This window comes from Diospyros lotus, chromosome 2, assembly GCF_014633365.1.
Source record: "Diospyros lotus cultivar Yz01 chromosome 2, ASM1463336v1, whole genome shotgun sequence".
NCBI classification, from domain to species: Eukaryota; Viridiplantae; Streptophyta; class Magnoliopsida; order Ericales; family Ebenaceae; genus Diospyros; species Diospyros lotus.
The window spans coordinates 41,959,878-41,986,964 of NC_068339.1; the positions used below are offsets into that span (position 1 = coordinate 41,959,878).

Sequence of the window (27,087 nt, forward strand, 5' to 3'; positions counted from 1 at the left end):
CCGGAAGCCTATTACTTTTTTCAATAATGTTACGAGTTACGATTTCGTAATTATGTATTGCAAAATTATGAGTCATTTTTTTATTTAATATATATTTTAATAAATATATAACACATGATTGATGATTGATTGATGATATCATTTTTAAACATCACTTCTAATATTACTCAACTTTTTCACTGTTTTACCTTTCGTTGTCGTAATTTTCATTTTTCACTACCACTCTATACTCACCCACATAACATTTAAAAAATGCCATATTATTTTTACGATTTCAATATAAATATGTTAAAAAATTCTAATATGGGGTACTTACTGACTTCCTAGTTGAAACCCATATATGTTGACAACGAATGTGAAGGCTCTAATATTAATTTTAATACGGTATTTATTATTTTCAGTACCTAATTTAAACGTTAAAATATTTACACGAAGAATCATCAATGACCTCTAATTTTTTTTCTTGCAAACTCAGACAATTTAATGACGATATTTTTAATCAAATAAATATATTATTATATTTTGACAATAACAATCGACGAAAAACGTTCAAAAAGCCTAAGAATATTACAATGGCTATAACACAATCTCAAGTCCCAAGAAATCAAATCAAATTAATTGAAAGAGAAGACAATCTATAAAAAAAAAAAAAACAAGAAACAGACAATGCAGCAGGATTTAGAATTTGGGAGGCCATAAATTCACAAATTAATTATATAATATACATATATGTGATAATCGCATTAATATCACGCTGCTTCGTTCAATACCTGCCATTTTTTCTTTTCCAATTTTTGCTTTGTACATATATGAATGAAAAAGAAGCCACGGAGGCACTATGTTATATACATATTGTAAGAAAAAACTTCTTGTGCAAGCTTAGTGAAAAAAGAATTTGTGTGTGTATATATATATATATATATATATTAAAGCTTCACGTGAAAGCTGGGGGGAAAAAAAAAAGTTGTTAAGCACATATACATATCATATTATAAGAGAAGCTTCTAGAGGAAGCTTGGCTAGAAAAAGCAAAGAAATCCATGGTGGAAATGGAATAGGCTAAGAAGACCTGCAGCGAAGCATGGCCACGGGAAAGCAATCGTGGAGGACCGAAGGTGAAAGGCAAAGGCGGCGATGCGAACAATCAACGTGGTGCTAGGTGAAAGGCAAAGCAATGGCTATGAACGATCGAAGGCGGCGATGGCAGTAGTAACAAATGAAGAATGAAGGAGAAGTCGATGGCACGGTCACAGCAGAAGTTGTTGAAAAATTATGATGGTGGAATGACAAATATATTGCAGTTACTCAAAAGATTTCAAGGTACGAAAATTTACTTTTCTTAAGATTTTGTATGTCTTAACATGTAATGCACAAGCGATCCAAATAAGTCCCCAAAATATAATAGAATCAAGAATAATATTTGTTGACGAATGTACAATTTTCGAAAATAAACCCAAACACACGAAATTAACAACAAACACAAGAAGTTTTGTATTCTAATTCTGTAGTAAAAAAATACAAAGAATTAGTTTTTATATGCATAAATATTATGAAGTTTTATGTAAAAATGTAGGAGAATGATAAGGAGAGAGAAACTATATGAATTCTCAAGTGTTTTGATCCAACAATACACCAATCTATTTATAGATAATGTTACAGTCCTTCACCAAAGGTACAACCAATCATATGTATTACAATCTTTCACAAAAGAATATAACTAATTCTTGTGTGTTACAACTCTTTACCAAATGTACACCCCTTGGCCAAAGATTATAATCACTTAAATTAAATTTAAAACAAATAAGGCACAATCATTTACTAAAGGTTAAAATCATTTATATGTGTAAATAGAATTTGAAAGGTTACATCCTCTAGTTCCTTGACTTGGATCTCTTTCCAGACAAGTGAAAGGTTGCAACCATTCTTTTAAAAATCTCTCTAACAATCCTCCACCATTTTTAAAATGAATGAAGTTTTGAAAACTCTTGTGTAAGTTAGCCAAACTTATGCATAAATGAAGGTGTCTTTTGGACTTGAACCTTCACGTAATGAAACCATTTCAAATGTCAACCAATGTGACATGGTAGACAAGCTTTGAACCAGTGACCCCTATCTGGTTAACCGAAAATACCTCACACACTCGTTTGAATGTCTTTATTATGTTCATAAGTACCGACACGTGAATACGTCATGTGTCTCATATTTTGGTTTTCCTTTCATGAATATCTTGAGTAGTTTGTCAAACCACTTTGGAGACGGCACCATCCCCGATATTCATATAAGTAGACTTATCGAAAATGCCAACGTATCTAAAGCATTTTATATATATCTATGTAAGCCTATTAAGAGCAAATTAGCTCAACCTCCCATTATTGATACGTTCCCAAACATCTTTATATTGGGATTAACTTAAATGTTTGCAATCACTCATATGACGTATTTTACTCATTGAATCTAAGATCTTGATGTTTCAAGTGTTAGGTCGAGTGATGGATAATTATGAATTGGTCACAATTCCATTCTCTTTAATATTTTAGAAACTAAATCCCTTGTAAGGCCTTTCATCAAAGGATCCTCCAAGTTTTGACTTAACTTCACATAGTCCACGGTAATGACTCCATTTGAGATCAATTGTCTAACCATACAATGTCTTAACCCAACGTGTCTAAACTTGCCATTATATATTTGGCAATACGCTCTAGACAACATAGTCTCACTATCACAATGGATAGAAACCAGAGACATGCGTTTAGACCAAATAGGAATTTCAATCAAAAAATTCCTTAGTCATTCTGCTTTTTTACTACACGAAGCAATGCTATAAACTCTGCGATCATGGTGGAATCCGCTATACAAGTTTGTTTCTTTGAACCCCATTATATAGCACATCCACCAAGTGTAAAAATCCATCCACTTGTTGATGCATGATCTTCTCAATTGGTGATCCAACTAGCATCCGTAAATCCTTCTAAAACTAAAGAATAACTGAAGTAATGTATGTCATAATTCACAATTTCTTTTAGATATTTCAAAATTCTATAGACTCTTTGCCAATGTAATATGCTTGGATTGTTCATATACTGGCTCATTTTTTCAACAGCGAAAGCAATATCCAGTCTCGTAGATATCATAACATACATAAGACATCCAATAACCCGAGCATACTCTAATTGAGATACCGCTCTACCGGTGTTAGAATACATTCTAACATTTGAATCAAATGGAGTAGATACAGACTTCCAATCAAACTGATCAAACTTTTTCAACACTTTTTCGATATAGTGTGCTTGAGTAAGTATGATCCCAGTATCTTCTCTTATGATTTTAATGCCCAAAATCACATCTGCAAGTCCCATATCTTTCATATCAAAGTTGAATGATAACAATGACTTAGTAGTTTTTACAACTTCTAAGTCCGTTCCGAATATTAACATATCATCCACATACAAACAAATGATAACATCCTTGCACCCATTAAACTTGTTATACACACATTTGTCTAATTCATGGATTTTAAATCTGTTACGGGTATTTCCCACTCTACTACATGTGGGCTGGACTTAATTCGGTGGTCCAGCCCAATCGCTTAAGATCCAGGAGACTCTGAGCTAAGCCCACCAAAGCGAGCTCGCGCGTTGCTAGAGCCCAAGCTCATACAGTAGGACCAAGCGAGCTCACTGTAATGCCTCTAACTTATCAACGTATTCGGGCGAGCTCCCAGTTGCGTTTCGAGCGAGCTCCCAACGATTCTTATGGTCTGTTGGCTCAGCCAATCAACTCGTGCAACATAAATGATATAAATCACAGTATATCATTAGGCCAAAGGCCGCCCCAGTTGGACTGTCCAGGCCCATTCTCTCGGCCCATGTCAGTCCCATCCTTACCCTTTCGCAACAACATCATTATAGTTGCGCCTGGGTTTTCAGGCATTCACCTCAGATTTCATCTTTATTAATGACAGATCACATCCTCATTAATGACAGATCTCATCCTCATTAATGGAAGCCTCGTTGGGACCTTGCTGCTGCAGGGACATCCCCGCCGGCTATCCTATCCCATCACCTGCATACGTACAGCGCATGCAGAAGAGCTTCTTCTCATATATATATATCGACCAGCATTTTCAAGGGAAAGGTATGGATTCCTTTCCGCCAGCTTAAAAAAACTCGATATACTTGCTTACTCACTCACTGACTTAGGCTTCGAAGTACCTTGCAGGGACGGCCGGCGGCTCAGAAAATCGAACCAGGTACCTTCTCATTTCCCTCTCGGATTCACCATACCAATGCGGGCCAACGAATCATCATCGACCAATTCCGAACATCGACAAAATCCATTGGCAACAATAATTTTGTCAAACTGTTCATGCCATTGCTTAGGTGCTTGTTTAAGTCCATACAATGACTTAACCAACTTACACACCTTTCTTTCATGTCCCGATAAGATAAGTCCTTCTGGCTGCTCCATATATATTTCCTCATCCAACTCTCCATTTAAGAAAGTTGTTTTAACATCCATTTGATGGATTTCAAACTTATATATAGATGCCAAAGCAATAAAGGTCCTTATAATAGCTGTCCTAGCAATCGGTGCGTAGATATCAAAGTAATCAAGGCCTTTCTTTTGAGTGAAACCTTTAACTACTAACCTTTCTTTGAACTTGTCTAAGGTTCCATCTACTTTCATCTTCTTCTTGAAGATCCACTTACAATCAATAGGTCTAGAACCCGAAGGAAGATCTACCAACTTCCAAGTCTTATTATTCATAATATAGGACATTTCTTCATCTATTGCTTCTTTCCAAAACGCAGAATCATTAGATTTCATTACCTCTTCATATGTGAGAGGATTAGACTCAATTGACTGCGTAATCGTAGTTTGATTTATGTGTGAGTTCCTAGTACCTTCCACTAAATACATAATGAAATTGGGTCCAAAAGTTTTCTCTTTTCTAGCCCTTTTACTCCTCCTCAACTCTGGAGGTTCTTCATTAGCATTTCTTTTGTTATCCTTTCTTACTACCGGTACAACGACATTCGAATTTATAGGTTTAGGAATAGTAGTAAAGTTATTTTCATAGAATATAGCATCTCTAGATTCTATAACGGTGTTAACTTCGACCGAACTATTAGGTTTTATAATTAGAAACCTATACCCTTATATCCTAAGAATATGCATTCTATTCCCTTTTCACTCAATTTCTTAATATTTGGATCAAGTAACCTAACAACAACTCTACAATCCCAAACACGTAGATAAGACAAGTTAGGTTTTCTATTCTTTCAAAGTTCATATGGTGTAACTTTATTTCATTTACTAGGTACTCAATTAAGAATTCTTTTACTAGGTACTCGGTTAAGAATATGACAAGCTATTAGCAATGCTTCTCCCTAGTATCCTTTACTTAAACCCGAGTTACTAAGGATAGCGTTAACTATTTCCATTAAAGTCCTATTTTCCTTTCTACTACATCATTTTATTGAGGGGTGTAAGCAACCGAAGTCTCGTGTATAATTCTTACATTTTCACAAAATTTAGGGAACTGATACTCACCACCCCTATCACTTGTAAGACATGTAATTTTAGTATTGCACAAGTTTTCTACTTCAGCTGAATATATCTTGAATTTTTCTAATACTTCATCTTTAGTGCACATAAGATACACATAACAAAACTTAGAAAAATCATCAATAAAAGTCACAAAATAAAATTTCCTTCCTCTACTAGGTGTGCTATGTAAATTGCATATACCACTATGCACAAGTTCAAGTAAAGAGGTTTTTCTTTTAATTTTAGGAAATAGTGTTTTTGTGATCTTAGTTTATGTACATACTTTACATTTTCCTTCCATGTCATGTTTGCAATTAGGAATTAATTCGAGTACACTCATATCATGTAACATTCTATTGTTAACATGTCCTAAACGTGAATGCTATAAAGATAAAGAATCAACAACAATATAAACGAAATTTGTAGTTTTATTCATAATATTGAATATGAACATTCCATCACAATAGAATATTTTCCCAACAAAGACATTTCCCTTAGACAACACAAACTTATTTGACTCAAATACAAATTTCAAACCAAACTTATTACGAAGACCATCGGACACAAGATTCTTTCTAACTTCCGGCAAATGGTAAACATCGGTGATAGCGAGAGTCTTCCCAGAAGTAAATTTCAATTTGATGTTGCATTTTCCAAGCACAACTGTGATGGTGGAATTTCCCATGTAGAGGGTTTTTCCATGTTCAATAGATTTATAAGTGGCAAATAGACTTCGATTCTTACATACATGCCTAGTGGCACCCGAATCGATCCACCACTCATTTTCATTCTCCATCCCGAACACCTCACTTATCATAACCATGAAGTTGGAGTTTTCATCTTGTTTTTGCTTCTTCAAAAGGCGGCATTCCTTTTTGATGTGGCCCATTTTACCACAATTGTAACATGGCCATTTTTTTCTTCTTCAAGTCCTCGTATTCAGAGTCAAATTTTCTCTTCTTGCTATTTTTTGAAGAGTTTTGTTTTCCTTCATTCCTTTATTAGTACATTTTCTGTCATCCGCCACATGAACATTAGAAGATTAGCCATTGTTTTTATCAGAGTTATTAACTTTAAAGTCCTCTTTTATTCAAAAATGATGGCCCAACTCCTCACGGGAAAGATCATCCCTTCTATGTTTGAGATTCGTTTTATAATCTTTCCAACCAGGAGAAAGTTTATCAATGATGAATGATACAACAAAGAATTCGTTCATTTTCATGTGATATTGTTGAAATTGGTTATAAATGTGAACTATTTCATGAAATTGTTCAATTACTATTCTATTGTCCACCATACGATATTGATAAAATTTAGAGGTTATAAATTTCTTACTCGTGGCATCCTTAGACATGTACTTAGCCTCCAAAGCATCACAAATCTCTTTTGCAGTCATCTTGCTATGGTATTGGTCAAATAGAGCACCTGACATAGCATTGCAAATGTGGCATTTGCAAATGTAGTCATCTTGATCTTATTTTTGCCTTATCATTGCATTTGTCAAACTTTCTTCTTCAGTTTCTTTCGGTCTTGGTGTTGTAAGCACATATACCACATTAAGTGTGGTAAGGAGAAAATGTAATTTATTCTGCCAACAACGAAAATTAGATCATTCAAATCTCTCCAATTTCACAAAATCAACAGCAAAGTCTCATAGAGAAGAAGTCGGTGGAGCCATCACAACTTCAAAAAACAAAGTCTTAAGATTGTAGAAAAATTATGGTGGTGGAACGACAACTATGTTGCAGTAACTCAAAGATTCTAAGACACGAAAACTCGCTTTTCCTTAAAACTTTGTTTGTCCCAAAATACAATGCACAAGAGATCCAAACAAGCCTCCAAAATACAATGGAATCAAGAATAATGTTTGTTGACGAATGTGTAATTTTCGAAAATAAACCCGAACACACGGAATTAATAACAAAAACAAGAAGTTTTGTATTTTAATTTTACAGTAAAAGAATACAAAGAATTGATTTTTATATACATAAATATTATGAAGTTTTATGTAAGAATATAGTAGAAGGATAAGGAGAGAGAAACCATATGAATTCTCAAGTATTTTGATCCAACAACACACCAATCTATTTATAGATAATGTTACAACCATTCACCAAATGTACAATCAATCATATGTATTACAATTATCCACAAAATGATATAACTAATTCTTGTGTGTTACAACTTTTTACCAAAGGTACACCTCTTCGCCAAAAATTATAAACACTTAAATTAAATTTAAAACAAAGGAAACACAATTATCTACTAGAGATTACAACCATTTATGCATGTAAATAGAATTTAAAATGTTACATCCTCTAGTTCCTTGACTTGGATCTCTTCCCAAACAAGTGAAAGGTTGCAACCATTCTTTTGAAAATCTCTCTAACAGAAGCTAGCAAAAATAAGAGAAGTTGATGGTGAGTAGGGCCGTGGTGAAAGCAAGCGACAATGGCGATGTGAGATCGACAACGGCTATGACCGTTGGGCGACAGCTAAGTCGACGGAAGACCTACTGCCAAATCTCTGAGAGGCCAACAACGATGATGGGATAGTTGTGGTCTTATAGTGAAGTGTTTCCTCTCTCTACAATCCAAGGCAATTCTCAAGCGTTTCCTCCATGTTCATCCATGAACAACCGAGTTTGTCGACTCATTCATCATCCAGAGCTTATTCCTCAAGTTTCTATTGCTTTGGTGGTCATTGTGATCATGGTCATTTCCAATCATGGAAAGCTTCCGTTAAGATACCCTTTGGTTTGGACGTCATGCCCGACTGTGTGTCAACCATGGATCCTATGCTAGAAATTATCGTCATCTCATCTCCTTCTCTTGCCTGACTAGAAGATCTCTCGCATAAGTGCTCGACCTAAGGATTCAGGGTTTCGAATTTTAATACGAGTTTGGGCTTCTAATATGGCCCAATCTAATATTGTTACTCCTATGGCAATGGGCTTAATAAAAATTTTAGTCGGGCATCTCAATGTAGGCCAAATTTGAAATATTCTAGACCATTTCCGATCTTTGCTATTGGCTCGGACACTGGTAGGGCCTAATTCATCAAGCTTCTTGGGCTCAAATCGTTGACAAGTCCACTCCAAGGGTTCACGAGAAATTAAAATACTTTCCCTCTATGACTATATGACTACCAACTACGAATCATGCGTGTTCGTCTGACCTAGGAAACCCGTGAAATTGGCATGGCTTTTTTGGAAAACACTCTAGTGAGATATTTTATGGAAAAACACTTGCTATTTCCAACGATTCAAAACCTAGCAATGCATCTATGGAAAAAAAAATACAGCCTTCTAAAAGTCCACTTAAATAACTTCAAGTTTTTTTCTCCTTTCGCTTTAATCCCTCTAATCAAATAAATTTAATGTTTGAAGCAAAGCCCTAGCATTTTGCTCATCGTTCCCTATTCCTCCATTGTTAGGAGTCACAACATTATGACAAGAAAGTCCGTTAAAATATTTGAGGGTCACTTGCGTCGGCAAGCGAAGGACTGGCCCCAAATACACATGGATCATAAAGACCCGTTAAAATGTTTGGGGTCAATAACGTCAATGGACGAAAAACTCACATCGAATTGAAAATGCAAACTTTAAATCAAAATAATACTTTCTTGTCTTTTGTTAAAGTAGTCATGCCCATGCCAAACAATCCTTCTCATTTTTTAAACTTTTCTAATTGCTCATCAATTTTGAGTCGTGTTTTAATATCCAAATACATCTTTTCTATTGTCTTGTACAAACCAACTTTAACTTTCATATTCGTATTAAAAGACTCATCATATTGAAATCATAAAAAAATATAATACAAGCAAGAAACAATAAACCATATACAAGCATTTGTTAGCTATAGGAAATATGATTTTAGAAACTTACTTGGGATTAAGAAAATATCCCATCGCATGGAATGGCCTATGAATTTGCAAATCCCATCTTGTATCAATAATGTTCCAAATGCACTCATACTTTATCTTTCGATGGTTGAAATTTTGACCAATTTTCTCCTTTGGCCCCATCCATCGCTTCATATATGTATCACATTGTCGGTTTCACATCCCCATCAACAAGTCTTAAAACTAACAAGTGGACTTACACACTTCAAGCAATACCTGATTGATTTCCAAAACTTGTCATCGGATAACAAAATTACTTCCACTTTAATTGCATCCACCTTAGAAGTATAATGACTTTTAGCCCGCTCTTCCGATGCAAACATAGCCCTAAGAGGAATCTTGTTTTCCTCAAAGCTCTTCAATGTAAGAAATGATGTGGGAAATTTTATAACTACTGGCCTCTTCAACTCTCTCTTCTTAGAGAACTTCCTAAACATGCTAAGGATCCAAGCATGTCTATAAATATATACATAAACTTCTTTAGGCAACCCACATATATCATACAAGATCAAATCAATGCAATGTGTTGCACAAGAAGACCAAAATAATTTTTTTTTTCTTCATCAATAAGTCACCTATAGCTATGTAGGCCGAAGCACTATCAATCACCACTTGAACAACATTGTCCTCCACCAATGAATCAACTCAAATAACTTTTGTGCAACTTTTATAACATATGAAGTGTCAATAGATTTAAGAAACTCTGTTTCACTTGGACTATTCACTAAAAAGTTTGTAAGAGACTTATTTTTTCTATCTATCCACCCATCCAACATAAAAGTACAATCGATCATTTTCCACTCTTTTTTATACTTATCTATCATTGAGTTTACATTGTCAACTTCCTGTTTAAAAAATGTAACTCTAGTCTCATGATAACTAGAAAATTTTAAACCCTTGCCATATTCACCAAATGCTTCCATCATTGAAGCAAAAAGGGGACTTTTTACCAAAACAAAAGGCAATGCATGTTCATACAAAAATCTACAAATGCTATGAACAATGAGCTCCATTTTCTTAACTATTTAAAGTTTGTTATTTTTCTTTCCCTTTAGTAACAAATACATCCATACTAGTTTTTCTTTTTCCTTCTACCATTTGAACTTCTTTCTCTTGTTCTTGGAAACATTCTTTTTCATTCACCTTTTGTCTTTCCAATTCTCCTAAGATCTGAATACAAAATTCCCAAACATTATTCGAACATTGTGTACAAGGAGCCACATTATCATAATCACCCGCAAAATAGTGTTTCATTTGATTTATCCCTCCCCATCTTTCAAGTCCACAATAGTTGTACTTTTAAATTCATTCTATTTCTATTAATCCAAGAGTAATATTCCTAAGGTAGGATCATTACTCTTTATTGTAGATCCCCTCTTTTTTTTTTTTTTTTACATCATATTCAATGAGAAAGAAAGCAATATTCTTATTCTAATATTGAAAAACAACGTAAGGTCAAACTTTTGAAATAGAAAACAATAAAACCCCACAAAAGAAAATGAAACTAGAAATAATATAAACTAGTTAACAACTAGAAGTTTCACCATATAAAAAGAAATAACATTAAAAATAATATGAATTAGTTGAAAATTAAAAGAAACAAAACAAATTTGAAGAGAAATTGGATCACAAAAACAAAACATAACATAAAAAATCAAAAGAAAGAAAAAAAAAAAAAAGACACAGCACTATAATGCAACAAGAAGGGAAAATAAAAAACAAAACAATAAGAACTACAAAATAGGTTGCCAGAGATTCTCTCAGAAGTGACAACCCCAAAATCCACAAAAGGAGTTGGCAGTCAGCTTGAGTCTCATGCGCCCACACCTACAACCTTTTTGTTAGCACATGAACCTCATGCCCATAAGGTACCAAACGCATGAAATCACTGGTTTTAAGCAACACGACCTTCTTCTTCAGACTCGTATGATCTCAGTTACAGCAAAGAAGAAGAAAAAGAAAGCAATGCACCTTGAATAGAACTTGAAGTCTAACATTCGCGACTCTCGCCTGTGCTTCTGACGTTTCAGTTCACGCTCATATGCAACGTTTTTTATTCTATGTTTCAGGCTTTCAGCTTTTGACATTTTAGCTCATCTTTATTTCAGTCTTGTGATTCGTTCGATTCTACCAATTCTTTGTCGATTTTTTCAACTCAGTGTCGATTCTAAGGGATTTTTTATTCACCCTATAGATTCGACTCAATTTCTCTTTGAATTGAGAAGAATCGTGCCACCAAGAGCCTAAACTTCCGATGTGGGACAAGTCTCATACCTTGTAGTGGACCATAACAATATCATATCAAATGATATCCCTATCTAAGTATTATATCCTAAAACCTTATAATTTACATCACACTTGAGAGGGTTTGCCACTATTTTTTTTTTCTTTTAATCTTTCTTGTCAAAAACTTATTCCATTTGCTCTATTTGTATGAGTTTTTATTGATCTTCTAACCAACCAAACTCATTTTTCTATAATCCACATGATCATACTCAAGAAAAAAAAAAATCATATAGGACAAAAAAGACACGTCACTAAAGTCACACTAGATGTTAAAGCATCGATCAACGCATAAGATTATCCCAAATTACCAGTTAAACCTAAGAATTCAAATCCATAATATCCCCTAGGGTTCCTAGAGATAAGTAAGCTAAAAGAACATAATCCAAGTAAAAGATGGGTACTGGTAAGGGTGTACAAATGATCAGTTCGATTATCAAATCGACTAAAATCAACTAACCAAATTAATCAAATCGGGAGACAAAACCGAACCAAGTTGACTAAATAACTCGAACTAATCGATAACCAAAAAATGCATTAAATTGAACTGAACCGAAAAACTGTATCAACCGAATCCAAAATTGAAAACTGAACTAACCCAAAAAATTGAAAAAAACCAAACTTTTCAATAGACTGAAGAAACCGAACTAATCAAAATTACTTCATATTAAAGAAATGGTGTTTATAAGTAGCAAAAGGAATGTTTCTTTTCTACTTTTCTGACCTCTCACTCAAAATGCATTAAATCACCCAAAAAAAAAAAACCATTGTAAAGCCAAGTAACATTCAACAACCATTCATACACATAATGCGAAGATCCATGTAAATGATTTTAGGCTACCACCACTTGAGCATGCATAATTAGGATCTAATTCAAGACGACAAGAAGAGACGTACTTATAGGAGACAGACGACACAGCACAGGTATTATGGGATACCATTCCTACATATGAGAGGGGTCTTTGCAGACTTTTGAAACACTATAACTATTGCAGCCATGTGCACAGTCAACAAAAAATCATACATCATCTCTTATCATTGAATTGAAACACAAACACAGCCAAAAAAAGAAAAACAAACAGAATTGATGCTTTAATTAGCAGAAAACTGAAAAGAAAAAAAAAACATAGCAAAAGATGCTTGGCAGGATCTAAAATCAAGATCCAAAAGGGTTGCTTTTCTCGTTAAGACTATATATATGTATAGCTGAATCAAAACTTACAATAACATTATAATTATCAATACAAAGAAGTGATCATTGTATTATTGGAGTTGCGTGAAATGCATGATTCATCTGCCTACTTAGTAGTGATGAACATAAATCTGTAGTGCCATAAATCAAACTGAAGTTGATGTTAATTAAAGTAAGTTCACCTTTTTGCAGTCTCTCATGGATCATCTGAATCTGTTAATTGATCTCTCGCTAGAGCTCCGGGAATAGAGAATTCGAGTCAGCCAACTGAAGACATTGTCAACATCCAAAATAAGAATATGGACTGCAATCTGATGTGAAGTTATTCTGTAATCACACTTTCTTAATAATCTGCACAACATCTTCGTCTTCAAGTTCATGCTCCTAGTGTACAAAAATAACCAACCATGAACACTTCACAGGTTGCATGAATGAGAGGCCAAACAACAAAACATAGAAAAGGATGGATGAGAACAACCAAATATAGGATACAGTTTTAGATACCTTGCCTACTCTTTGTGGCTTGTGTTTCACACTTGAACTCCAAACCAATGCAGTGCATCATTTCAGCAGTTGGCAAAGTTAGTTTTTACAAGATGAAACTGGGTCCTAGAGAAGGGATCAAAATACATAATGTGTGACATATAACACAATAACACAAGTCTAAATCCTAAAACTGTTCCAGTGACACTCTCCCCTAGTGACAGTTAATAAACCCTGAGCAAGTTCATATGGAGGTTACTGTAAAAAGAAAATACATGGAACCAATTTGAAAGTTGACACACCTTCATCAGCCCAAAATAACAAAAAAAAAATGTACAAATCACCTGACTTTTTGTCGAATCGAAGCCCCAAATGGCTCCCAGGCTCCCACTCCCACATACGTGCTCATGCTGTGCATAGCTTAACGGAGATGGTTTTGGATCACATGGTGATGACTGATGAGTTTGATGACCTAAATCACAAATAAGAATAGGCAAAATTCAGAGAAGCAAAAAGTCAGTAGTTTACAAACTACCTAAGGAACAAACAAAAATAAGCAAGAAACAAAAATAAGTAAGAAGCCAGTAGTTTACAAAAACATACCTGTAAAGCACTAAAAGTAATAGCAGCTTTTGCTTCTATGTCTACGAAAACATAAAAATCAAGAGGTAAGTATTTCATAACAAACAACAATATCAAAAGCTTAGGTAAGATATGAAGAATTCATACCTATTAAAGAAATACAGTACAATCAAGCTTACAATCAGCTTACAACAAAGTTCATAGTTATATAAAAATGATAAAATAAGCTAGAAGTTCATAGTTTCAACAAATAAAAAATTTCAACAGTTTCAAGTTCTAAAAACAGTTTTGGGAATATTTTTTTCCTTTTTGGTATTGGTTGCCATCTACCTAATTCCTCCTTCAGATCAATTTGAAATTATTCGACACCTAAAAATGGTTGAAGAGTAATATAACTAGACAATATGAACAAAACAATACAACAAACATTAACTCAATAACAAAATTTAAAACTTAAACAACAATATAGTAGAAAATATATATATTTACAAATGCATGAGATCTTCAAAATTCTAAATTTCAATAGGTGCGGGGCTATTTACGGTAACCTTTGCCAATTCTAAAATCAATACACAAAATTAATTAATTAATTTCAAACTAACAAGTATTGAACTAATTTTTTTTTAAAAAGGAGTAAAACTGAGTTTACCTTTTTCAAGTTTTTCAACATGATCCAAATCTTCTTCAACACTCATTGGGATGGTAGATGTCTGAATCCAATCTTGCATACAAATCAAACTTTCAACAACTTTAGAATATAGAGAACTCCTAAATAGATCAAATACTCGACCCCCAGTGCTAAAGGCAGACTCAGACGCAACAATAGAAACTGAAATTGCTAACACATCACGAGCCATTGATGATAGAATATAAAGTCGATCACAATTAGCTTTCCACCCTTTCAAAATGTCAAAGTCATCATTTTCCTTCTCGCGCACTTCACTGAAATACTTATCCAATTCTGAATACGCATTAGTAAAACCATTACCACTGGCAGACTTATGCTTTTTGAAGTGATAAATAAGCAGGTTTGTTCTTACGAATTGGAGTAGAAACTTTAGATGGCTCTCCTACTTCACCTCGAGGTACCAACTTTTTGTTTATACTCCTCATACAAAGCATATGTGGCAATTTTCAACGACAAAACTGTAGCAACTCCTTCCTCACCCAGATAAATCTCTTGAAGTGCATACTCCATAATTCTAATTTGTTCCTAGGATCAAGCACCACAACAATGTAAATTAAGTGATTTATTTTGCCTGGATCCCCCCAATATTTATCAAACTTTTCTTTCATTCTTCCTGCCATTTCACTCAACTCAAAATTGTCACCCTCCTGCCATTCCTGTAAGAGACAAATGTGTTGGAGGTGACATATGATGAACCCGATACCTGCAAAGTTAGCTCAAAAAACTGTTGCAACAATGTAACAAACTTTCTAACCTTCGTCCAATCCTCTAGCTTGAGTCTCCCATCAATAGTAAAAACTTGTTGCAAGTCAGTATTCCAATTACTCGTACCAAGATCAATCCTAAAACAAGGATCTTCCATTAAATCTCTCAAAAGCCCTCTCAAACTTTTGAGTGGTCTCTAACATCAAGTAGCTGGAGTTCTATATAGTTGCAATGTCCAATGACAACAAGCCCTTACATTCTATTTTTTCCAATTCAACGCATTCTTTAAATTTTTTCATTCTTGCTGGTAATTGTCTAATATATCTCACCACATCCCTAACTCTTGTTGTCATTTCATTTAGATCTTTCAAACAATGTTGTACAACTAGATTTATTATGTGAGTTGCACACCTTATATGCCAATAATGACCATTCATAATGCTAGCATCCCATTTTGCCATTTTTTTTCCTGAAATTAACAACATCATTTGAACTAGCATTATCCATCATCAAAGTAAAAACTCTAAGTTTCCATCCCATGAGACATTTCTCAATTGCCATTGAAATGGCATCACCTTTATGACTAGATATTGGACAAAAGTTTAAGATTTTTTCTTCAACGTCCAATTGTTGTCAATATAGTAGCCGTCAAACACATATAATTAATCATTTGAATAAAGGTCCAAGTGTCAATGGTTAAACAAACTCTTTTGACAAGAATTTTTTAACTCATTCATCAAATTCAACCTCTTCATTGCATAACTCAAAACAGTCACAAGAAATAGTCCAATGAGAAGGAATCCGAAATAACAATCATGAAGTGCCTAAACCCTTCACGATCAACAAATTTGAAAGGCAACTCATCTACCATCACCATATGAGCTAAAGCCTTTCTAGCAAGCACTTAATCAAATTTCCAATTAACAAGTGCACCCATACTCTCACCGTCTCTCTCACCCCCCCCTTGAAGTTGATTGCAAGTGTAATTGTATTTGATGGGTTTCCATAGCATGAGGGTGTTTTTACAAGATACCATATGATTCCTTAAAGCCGTAGTCCCATTTTTTTGGGGATCATAATGGAACTCCCTAGAACAATAATTGCATTTCCATTTAATTCCACCCTCAAAATTTACAAATTTGGCAAAATGATCCCATACATGTGACCTAGATTTGATTGTTTTTCTCTTTGACTTTCCAAATGATGTTGAACATGTATCATCTTGAGGTTGACTTGGTGTTGCTATTGGTGCAAGCCTTAAACTATCATCGGCAAGGATGTTTGTGGTGAGACTGGTGTCTTCTTCTCTTGCCATCTAAAATTAATACAATTGTAATTAAAATGTATTAAAAGAGCGAGTTTAAATGTCTTCTTGTTATTGTTGCCATTTGATTTATGTCTTAGAGAATGATGAATGAATTGTGTAAAAGTCTGTATGAGCGAAACCAAAGCCACTAGTGATTTGTAAATGTCCAGTGTGCATGGTAAATGGTTAACTCTTTGAAAGAGTTAAGGGGTAGCTAAAAACTAAGAACCCTTGGGAAATCTTAAAATCAATGGGTTGAAAATATGTTAAACCACTGCAAAATGTGTAAGATTACAACTTACTTGACATGGGGCATTTGTGGCCAAGGAACATTCGTGATCTTAAGGAGGTAATGAGCATTCACATATCAGAAAGCAATAAATTGGGATTCTATTATAGTTTGAATAATTGGATTAGGAAATGCTTATTCCTTCCCTTAAAATTTTCAGAATTAAAGATAATGTGCATTAAGATATAACTAAAAGAAATGTAAGTAAATTAAAATGTAAGGAGGAAAAACCATGCATGTAAGGCAGTGTGATATACTGGAACAATTAGAAAAGTATAAGCAAAAGGCACATATTCTGGCTCATAACAACTATGCCTCATCAAAACCATGCTTAACTATACAAACCTCAAGGGCTCTTCTAATTTCAGTCTCTTAGAAGCTCTGTAAAAAAACCTATAATATATAATTTGTAAGCATACAAAAAGAAGGGTTCCCTTGAATATTGTTTAAAGAGATACCTTACTAGAATAATCTTTCGTCAAACCAACAAGCACTCTCAATGAAGTTTCCAAAAACTATATTGTCCCTTCTCAAACTCCATTAGCTCGTAGAACTAGCTTCTTTGGAAAAAAACACCTATAAATTACACGCATATACATAGTACTGGATCTTCTAGTATCACATAATTTATGCAGAAGTATACTAATTCCCATAAATACGGAAGTCAATCGTACAATTAACCTATTTCTTTTACATTCACGAGGGGCAAACATTAGTAGCATAAGAATCGCCAAAATATCTTTTTCTTGATAAACATTTATGTTTGCATGCAATGTCATCGCATAGTACTTACATTGCAATATGATGACGTTGAAGCCATTTTGAGACGAGAACTGTACATCAGCCTGTTACAAAATTATTGAAAAAATTAGTCCCAAGCAAGTACACACAACTAACCTTTGTCGATTGTCGAAACTAACTGAAAGTCTAAAAAACCATACCAAAAGGAACAAGGAAAGGAACTAACCTAACTGAAAGTCAAGAAAATTAAAAAAAATCCATATGTACATTAAGAAACTAACTTAATTGAAAGTCAAAAAAATTGAAAAATCCTAAACTCTAACGTAACTAAAAGTCGAAACTAACCTCTGTCGATGGTCGATTGTTGGTGCGGGTCGGTCATCAAAGCACAAGGAAAGGAAGAAACAAGGAATGGAGTGGGTCGTCGATGTGGGTCTGACGAAGGGGACGGAGAAGGACATTCTTCGATTAACGGCTGACGGCAAAGGGAACGGCAACGGAAGGCAAAGGCGACGAAGGAGATTATCGACACCAACGGTAGGGTTTTAGTTCCGATTTGGGGTTTGTGGCAAAGGATAGTTGTCGGTCGACGGCTGACAACAAAGGGAAAGGAGGCGGAAGGCAAAAGTGAGGAGGAGATTACAAATGGCAACGGACTGATGATAGGGTTTTGGTTCCGATTAGGGTTTGGTTTGTGGGTCTCTCTCTCTCTCTCTCTCGAAGTCGAAGGAAGACTCGAAGTCGAAGTTCGGTCTCTTTCTCTCTCGGTCCTAGTTTGTCACAACCAAAAATCCGAGATCGTGACTGGCACCATCCCCCTAGAAGCCACGAACTCCAACGGGGAATAGTAAGTCTTACTATACACATAATCCTTCAAACATTTAACAACCTTATATACACTACAAAATAAATGCATTTTCATTAACTGATATTGAAGTGCCCACCAAGAAATAAATCCATTACATATTTTCAATATTCAAAATTTCTCACTTTACATACGAAAGGGATATTAACTTCCCTATACTCAACCCATGAGATGAGATGCATGTGCTGTAGCCGGAGCACGTCTAGAGTGAATGAAGTAGAATCATCTACCACAACTCCTACCGTCAAAATGATGTCAACCTACAAAATCTGAAATATTGAGGGGTAAGTCTGACACTGGCTTAGTGAGGGGTAACAAGCATTATAATGGGAGGAAAATACAAAATTAATGCAACAATATAGATCATCATGCCAGAACATTTCAAGTAATACATAATACCGAATGAGAGATGATGAATGATATGCACACTGGGAGTAAACCATTTAGAACCAGAATTCACACATATTATTTCCTTGGTGCAGGACTATCTCAACGCCATCAAGATCCACTTCGGCAGACTATCTCACGCCGGATATAAACAAGGATGGCGGACTATCTCACGCCCATCCAGGGTGGACTATCTCACACCCTAACACATATGTTGTGCACCAACAACTAACTCTTACTGTGGTTAGCGATACAGGGTTCTAACTGTTACTCCATTTAACACACATTTCATACCAACATTTAGTATTATCAATGCCATATGTAATATATCACATACAGGTATCAATATCCACAATACACATTAAGAGAAATGCAATCAATCGTAGGTGTCAATATGTGCAAAACAAATAATATGGATTCTAAGTTCCCCGTATGCAATTCACAACGAAGTCATGAATAGTATATATAGAATACTAGAATAATGAAAGATAGGAATGCAACAAATACCAACATAATACAAATTACCCACTCATAGTGTTATAGAAAAGGCAGGATTCCCTCAAACGCCTCTCGGCTGGGGCACGTCAAAATCACCTAAGAAAATTATCAAATTACATAAGAATCAATTAAATACAAAATTTAAATTCTCTAGGATTTGGATCGATCCAAATGCTGCCCTAACGGCCCAAAACTCCAAAATAAAATAACCTAGGCCCACCACACTGTCGGTGTCCACTTCCGGCCACTGCTCGCCAAATATTTCGACGATCAGAACCTACCATTAGAAGCGCCTAGCAATGGAGGTCAATATATACACAAATGAGCCAGATCTAACGGCTGGATTTCCGTAGATCTGATTTTTAAAATTCTGGCCAGATTTGAAACTAAGCTATTTGACACCGCCGGTCACATTTTCCGGCAATCCGAGACCACCACTCAACACCTTTACCCTCATAGACCAACATACCCAAAAACCATCAAGATCTAACTTTTAAATTTCGGCCAGAATACAAAACACACTATTGCCGCCGTCGGCCAACGTTTTCCAACGATCCAAGGCAGCCATTCAACAACCCTAACTCCATTGACTAACATATCCAAAAACCAGCAAGATCTAACGGCTAGATCTTTGTAGATCTAAGTTTAAAGTCTCAGTCAACCCAACCCACATGTATATACATACATAAATCACGATTTTATGCTAAGAATAAAGCTAATGAAAATAAAAAGCTTACCTTGTTGTAGATCGGGGTCGATTTCAAGGTGAAAATGTGGTCGGATTTAGGATCCGACGGTTAGATTGCCCAAAATCGGTTGAGAGAGAGAGAGAGATCTCGCTAGAATGGCAGAGAAGAAGAAGAAAAGAGGGGCTAATCTGGGAGCCCTAAGGCTTTTATATAGCCTTATGGGCTTGACTTTGCCTTCTTAGGCCTTCTCAAAATAAGGCCCAAAAGTTGGGCCTTACAATCTCACCCCCTTATAGAAAATTTGCCCTCGAATTTTGGCTATACTCTAGGTGCCAAACAAATAGGGATACTTCTTTCTCATGGCGCCTTCTGATTCCAACGTGGCCTCATCCTCCATGTGGTTTTGCCAAACCACCTTTACGTAGACAATATCCTTGTTTCGAAACCTTCTTACTTGCCTACCAACGATGCGCTCTGGTTGCTCCTCATGGCTAAGATCCTTGTCTATTTGCACTATCTCCATGGTCGATGGGGGCAGGACTTGATATGGATCGGGTTCATGCTTCCTTAGCATAAACACATGGAACACCGGATGGATACTTGCGAAAGCAGAAGGGAGGTCTAATCAGTATGCCACTGCACCCACTCGGTCCAAAATCTCAAATGGACCAATGTACCTAGGGCTAAGCTTGCCTTTCTTGCCGAACCTCAACACCCATTTCATAGGTGACACCTTAAGATATACTCTATCTCCGACTCCAAACTCTAAGGGACGCCTACGACGATCCGCATAGGACTTCTGTCGACTCTAGGCTGCCAACAGCCTCTCTCTAATCAATCAAATCTATTCCATAGTCTCATGGACTTTAGCTAGCCCAACCAGTTGAACCTCGCCTACCTCGAACCATCCTACTGGAGTCCTACATCGCCTACCATAAAGTGTCTCATATGGAGCCATCTAGATGCTAGAGTGATAGCTATTGTTATATGTGAATTCGACTAACGATAGGTTCTTCTCCCAGTCACCCCAGAAATCCATGGCACTCGATCTAAGTATATCTTCTAGGATTTGAATGGTCCGCTCAGATTACCCATCAGTCTGAAGGTGGAATGCTATGCTAAAGTTCAACTCCGTCCCTAGCGCCTTTTGGAACTCTCTCCAGAATCGAGCGGTAAACTGAGGCCCTCGATTGGAGATAATGGATAGTGGTACACCATGCAACCTAACCATGTAATCTAGGTATTTCTGAACATATTGAGGTACTGTATAATTGGTGTTTACATGTATGAATAAGGCGCTCTTGGTTAATCTATCTACAACTACCCATATAGAATTGCTACCCTTCCTGGATGTCGGTAATCCTACGACAAAATCCATGGTGAGTCTCTCCCACTTCCATTCAGGGATCGGTATCCTTTGAAGCTCCCCACTTGGCTTCTGATGTTCAGTTTTCATTTGTTGACACACCGCACATCGACTTACAAACTTTGTCACATCCTCCTTCAATTTATTCCACCAATATAACATCTTAACATCCCGATACATCTTGTTTGCACCAGGGTGCATGGTGTATATCAAATGATGCACCTCTCTCAGCACATGCTGCCTTAGGCCATCCACATCAGGAACGCATAAGCGAGCCCCGCACCTTAAAACCCCTTCAGAGTCCACCATAAACTCCTTAGCCTTGCCTTCACTAACTTTACCTTTACGGGCTACCTCCATTAACTTGGCCAAGGATGGATCACTAGACTAAGCCGCCTTGATTTCCTCTACTAAAGTGGAACGAAGTTGGATATGAACCAAGAACACATCCGTATCGCCCAACCCGAAGCACATACCACTCATTTCCAGACTATGCAGTTCACGTATTAGAGGTCTCCTAACCTTAACAATGTGGGCTAGGCTGCCCATCGACTTCCTACTTAGAGCGTCAGCTACTACATTGGCTTTACCCGGGTGGTATAGAATGGTGTAATCGTAATCCTTGAGGAGCTCCATCCATCTCTATCTTAAGTTTAGGTCCTTCTGCTCAAATATATATTTAAGACTCTTGTGATCGGTATAGATTTCGCAAGTCTTACCGTATAGGTAGTGTCGCCACAACTTAAGAGCGAACACTACTGCTGCCATCTCTAGGTCATAGGTGGGGTAGTTTTGTTCATACCTCTTCAACTGCCTTGAGACATAGGCAATGACCCAGCCATGCTACGTTAGAATACAACCAAGTCCAATCCTAGAGGCATCGCAAAAAACCACATAACCACCCTCCCCTGAACGTAAGGCTAACACTGGAGCTGTAGTCAAACTCCCCTTAAGTCTTAGGAAACTCTCCTCACAAGCACCAGACCACTCGAACTTGACATCCTTTTGAGTCAAACGAGTTAATGGAGTGGCTATCTTTGAAAAATCCTTGACGAACCGACGATAATAACCCGCTAGACCTAAGAAGCTACGTATCTCGCTAACTGAGGTAGGCCTAGACCACTCCTCCACGGCCTCAATCTTCTTAGAGTCAACCATGATGCCCTCCTTGGACACCACATGGCCCAAAAACGCCACGCTATCCAACTAGAACTCACACTTCGAAAACTTAGCATATAGCTTATGTTCTCACAAGGTTTGAAGCACTACCCTAAGGTGTTGTTCGTGCTCCTCTTGGCTCCTCGAGTTAATCAATATGTCATCAATAAACACAATGACGAAGCGATCAAGGTACGGTCTAAATGCTCTGTTCATGAGGTCCATAAACGCCGCCAGGGCATTCGTAAGGCCAAAGGACATTACTAAAAACTCATAGTGACCGTATCGAGTTCTAAAGGCAATCTTAGGGATGTCATCTCCCCTAATACGAAGTTGGTGATAACCCGATCTTAGGTCAATCTTGGAAAAACACTGGGCACCTTGCAACTGGTCAAATAGGTCATCTATGAGAGGTAATGGATAGCTATTCCAGATAGTGGCCTTGTTCAACTGCCTATAGTCGATACAAAGCCTCATAATTCCATCCTTCTTCTTCACAAAGAGCACAGGTGCTCCCCATGGCGAGGTACTTGGACGAATGAAGCCCTTAGACAGAAGGTCTTGGATTTGTACTTTAAGTTCCTTCAGCTCGGTTGGAACCATACGATAAGGAGATATTGAAATCAGTCGAGTCTCCAGGGCTAAATCTATACAAAACTCTATATCCCGCTCTAGCGGTACCCCCGACAAATCATCAGGAAATACATTTAGATACTCCCTCACTACTAGCACCTGCCCTATCTCACCTTCTGACTCATAAGTCTCCCGCACCAACACTAGGAATGCTTGACACCCCTCATTCAATAGATGTCTCACCTTCAATACAGATATAACGTCCTTAGCCACAGGGGGTTGATCCCACTAAAGGCAAAATCGATCTCCAATAAGAGGGTCAAAGCACACCTTCTTTTACCTACAATCTAAGGTGACATGACGAGAGGCAAACCAATCCATCCCTAATATGCTATCAAATCCCATATTCCCTAGCAAGATTAAGTCAACTATCGTGTCTCGCCTGGCCACAATGACCACACAACCCCAATACACCGTGTCCACTACCAAAGAGTTACCAATAGGGGTAGCTACCATCATAGGTTGCTTTAGAGATGAAGGTTCCATACCTAGACGTGGGGCAAACTCTCGTGATACATAAAAATGTGTAGACCCTGGGTCAAACAAAACCAAGGCATCAATATGTGAAATGGAAATCATACCTGTGACAACAGCATTACTGACCTCAGCATCCTGAGGCGTCATGGCAAAGACCCTTGCATACCCCCCAGTGTTGCCTCCCACATGTGTAATACCCCAAAAATCTAATGTAGAGATTGGATAATGCAATAAAGTATTTTAATGGAAGTTTTGGATTTTAGTGCAAATAGAAATGGTTTAAGGGACCTGAATGCAAATAAGAAAGGATAACTTCTCTAACAATAAGAATATTTGTAATTATGAGTGCTTATTTAAGAAGCCTTGAGATGGAGAAATTGGATTGGAGAGTTAACTTAAAAGTCTTAAGAGTTTTGGTGATAACAATAATTACTTATACCTTAAAGTCAAAGTAAATAAACTTGGAAGAATTCCATTGGTTCACCAAAAGAAAGGGATAAGAAGGGTTGCTTTGCAAGCCACGTAAAGGGCAATTGGAGGCATGAGATTGGAAGAATGAAAAGCTTTCAAAAGAAGAAAGAATCAAATGGTAGAATTTTCAAGGATAGCCATCATTACTAGGGTAGAAAATAGCCAACCTAAGAAGAAAAGTGTAATCTTGAAACTTGGGGATAAAGGACTATAAAAGGGTAAGAAAGGAAGGCCACGTAGATCAAAAAGTGGGAGAGAAAAGCAAAAGAAAGAAGGATTCAAAGAAAGAAAGCAAAGGAAGCCAAATAGGGAGACCAGATTGAGAAATCACCAAAAACGGAGGAGGAACCAAAAAGGTAAGCCACTTTTCTTTCCGTAGGGTCGTAGTACTCTAAAAGGGGAGTCCGTAGGTTCAAACGGAAGTCGAATCAGAGTTAAAATGAAGAAGTTATGGCCGTTTTAAACTTCGAAAGAAAAATCCGTAAGAACCAGGGGGTCCGGCCCGTGTAACACACGCGCCTGCCGCAGCTGCTCGTGGCCGCGCGTGGCCACCCTCCTGGTGGCGCATGAGGGCGCGTGGCAGGGCCTTTTGCTCTGAAATTTTTATGGTTTTCTCCTTAAATGATTTCCTATGATCCTATGTAAAAATATTTTAGTTTGGTGACCCGAACTGTATGTAACTGCAGCTTAAAAGGGCTTAATTTCGTAAAAACGGTGGACCGACAAGAAATACAGCAAGAGTGAGTGGTTTCTTGCATTATTTGTGCTTCATATTGATCATTGCTTGAACCATTTGTGTTGAATGTGGACATACTCACTTGCTCTCATGGCATGTGATTGTTTGTGGCAAGTTAGTGGTCGCCATGAGTGACTCACGGAGTCACATATGTGTGTTTAAGATGAGCATGGTGTGCGCGAGGGAGATTGCAACACCCTGGCATGGCTTTCACAAAGGGGGTTTCATTTCTGCATAGTTGCATTTTCATACATGAGCTATTCTCTTCTTGAAACCATCTCACTTGGATTCAACCCAAATAAGTACATCGCTTCTGAAATAAAATTACATAAAATGACAAAAAAGCATTTAAACATCCACAGACTCATTCTCGTTTGCCTCCCTCGCTTCCTTAGCTCCTGATACACCAAACATACCTAGAACGCAGAACGTTCCAGGGGCATCAACCCGTGTTAGATATTGGCATCTAAGTGAGATGGTTTCAAGAAAAGAATAGCTCATATATGAAAATGCAAGTATGCAGAAATGAAACCCCCTTTGTAGAAGCCATGCCAGGGTGTTGCAATCACCCCCGCGCACGCCATGCTCACCTCAAACACGCATACGTGACTCTGCGAGTCACTCATGGCGGCCACTAACTTGCCACAAACAACCACATGCCATGAAATGATGAAATAAGTGAAATAACATGCTAAACAAAGGAAGTAAGTGAGTATGTCCACATATAACACAAATGATTCAAAGGATGATCAATATGAAGCACAAATGATGTAGAAAACCACTCACATTTGCTGTATTTCTTGTTGAACCACCGATTTTATGAAATTAAGCCATTTTAAACTACAGTTACATACAGTTAGAGTCACCAAACTAAAATATTTTTACATAGGATCATAGGAAATCATTTAAGGAGAAAACCATAAAAATTTCAGAGCAAAAGACCCTGCCACGCGCCCTCACGCGCCACCAGGAGGGTGGCCATGCGCGGCCACGCGCAGCTGCGGCAGGAGCGTGTGTTACACGCGCCAGACCCCCCTAGTTCGTACGAATTTTTCTTTCGAAATTTAAAACGGCCATAACTTCTTCATTTTAACTCCGATTTGACCTCCGTTTGAACCTACGGACTCCCCTTTCAGAGTACTACAACCCTACGGAAAGAAAAATGGCTTACCTTTTTGGTTCCTCCTCCGTTTTTGGTGATTTCTCAATCTAGTCTCCCTATTTGGCTTCCTTTGCTTTCTTTCTTTAAATCCTTCTTTCTTTTGCTTTTCTCTCCCACTTTTTGCTCTACGTGGCCTTCCTTTCTACCCCTTTTATAGTCTTTTATCCCCAAGTTACAAGATTACACTTATATTCTTAGGTTGGCTATTTTCTACCCTAGTAATGATGGCTATCCTTGAAAATTCTACCATTTGATTCTTTCTTCTTTTGAAAGCTTTTCATTCTTCCAATCTCATGCCTCCAATTGCCCTTTACGTGGCTTGCAAAGCAACCCTTCTTATCCCTTTCTTTTGGTGAACCAATGGAATTCTTCCAAGTTTATTTACTTTGACTTTAAGGTGTAAGTAATTATTGTTATCACCAAAACTCTTAAGACTTTTAAGTTAACTCTCCAATCCAATTTCTCCATCTCAAGGCTTCTTAAATAAGCACTCATAATTACAAATATTCTTATTGTTGGAGAAGTTATCCTTTCTTATTTGCATTCAGGTCCCTTAAACCATTTCCATTTGCACTAAAATCCAAAACTTCCATTAAAACACTTTATTGCATTATCCAATCTCTACATTAGATTTTTGGGGTATTACATCCTCCCCCCCTTAAAATAAATTTTGTCCCCAAAATTTCCTTAAGTCTCCATAAAGTCAAATAGGTTTGAATAATTTTGCCGGATCTCTTCTTCCCTTTCCCAAGTAGCTTCCTCAACCTTGTGATGTCTCCACAGGACTTGGGTTGATGCCCCTGGAACGTTCTGCGTTCCAGGAATGTTTGGTGTGCCAGGGACTAAGGAAGCGAGGGAGACAAATGGAAAAGAGTCTGTGGATGTTTAAGTTCCTTTTTGTCATTTTATGTAATTTTATTTCA

The 27,087-nt window shown here is 36.9% G+C and overlaps 1 protein-coding gene across 3 annotated transcripts in view; it reads right to left on the minus strand.

Annotated features, from left to right (window-relative positions):
* Positions 1-6,026: 6,026 nt before the first annotated feature.
* Positions 6,027-27,087, minus strand: part of LOC127795933 (uncharacterized) — a 41,316-nt gene continuing 20,255 nt past the window's right edge. The window contains exons 10-16 of one of the 3 annotated variants that reach the window (XR_008021892.1): positions 18,068-18,856; positions 17,775-17,826; positions 14,015-14,055; positions 13,756-13,883; positions 13,433-13,537; positions 13,111-13,312; positions 6,027-7,138 (exon numbers count right to left, since the gene is read on the minus strand). Coding sequence is in view for 1 of the 3 variants with exons in the window: in XM_052327915.1 (XP_052183875.1) it covers positions 14,050-14,055; positions 17,775-17,826 (58 nt within the window). In the remaining 2 variants the exon portion in view is untranslated. Of the gene's footprint in view, positions 7,139-13,110; positions 13,313-13,432; positions 13,538-13,619; positions 13,884-14,014; positions 14,056-17,774; positions 17,827-18,067; positions 18,857-27,087 lie in introns of those variants that run through there. The other 2 variants (XR_008021891.1, XM_052327915.1) reach the window with 2 other exon arrangements.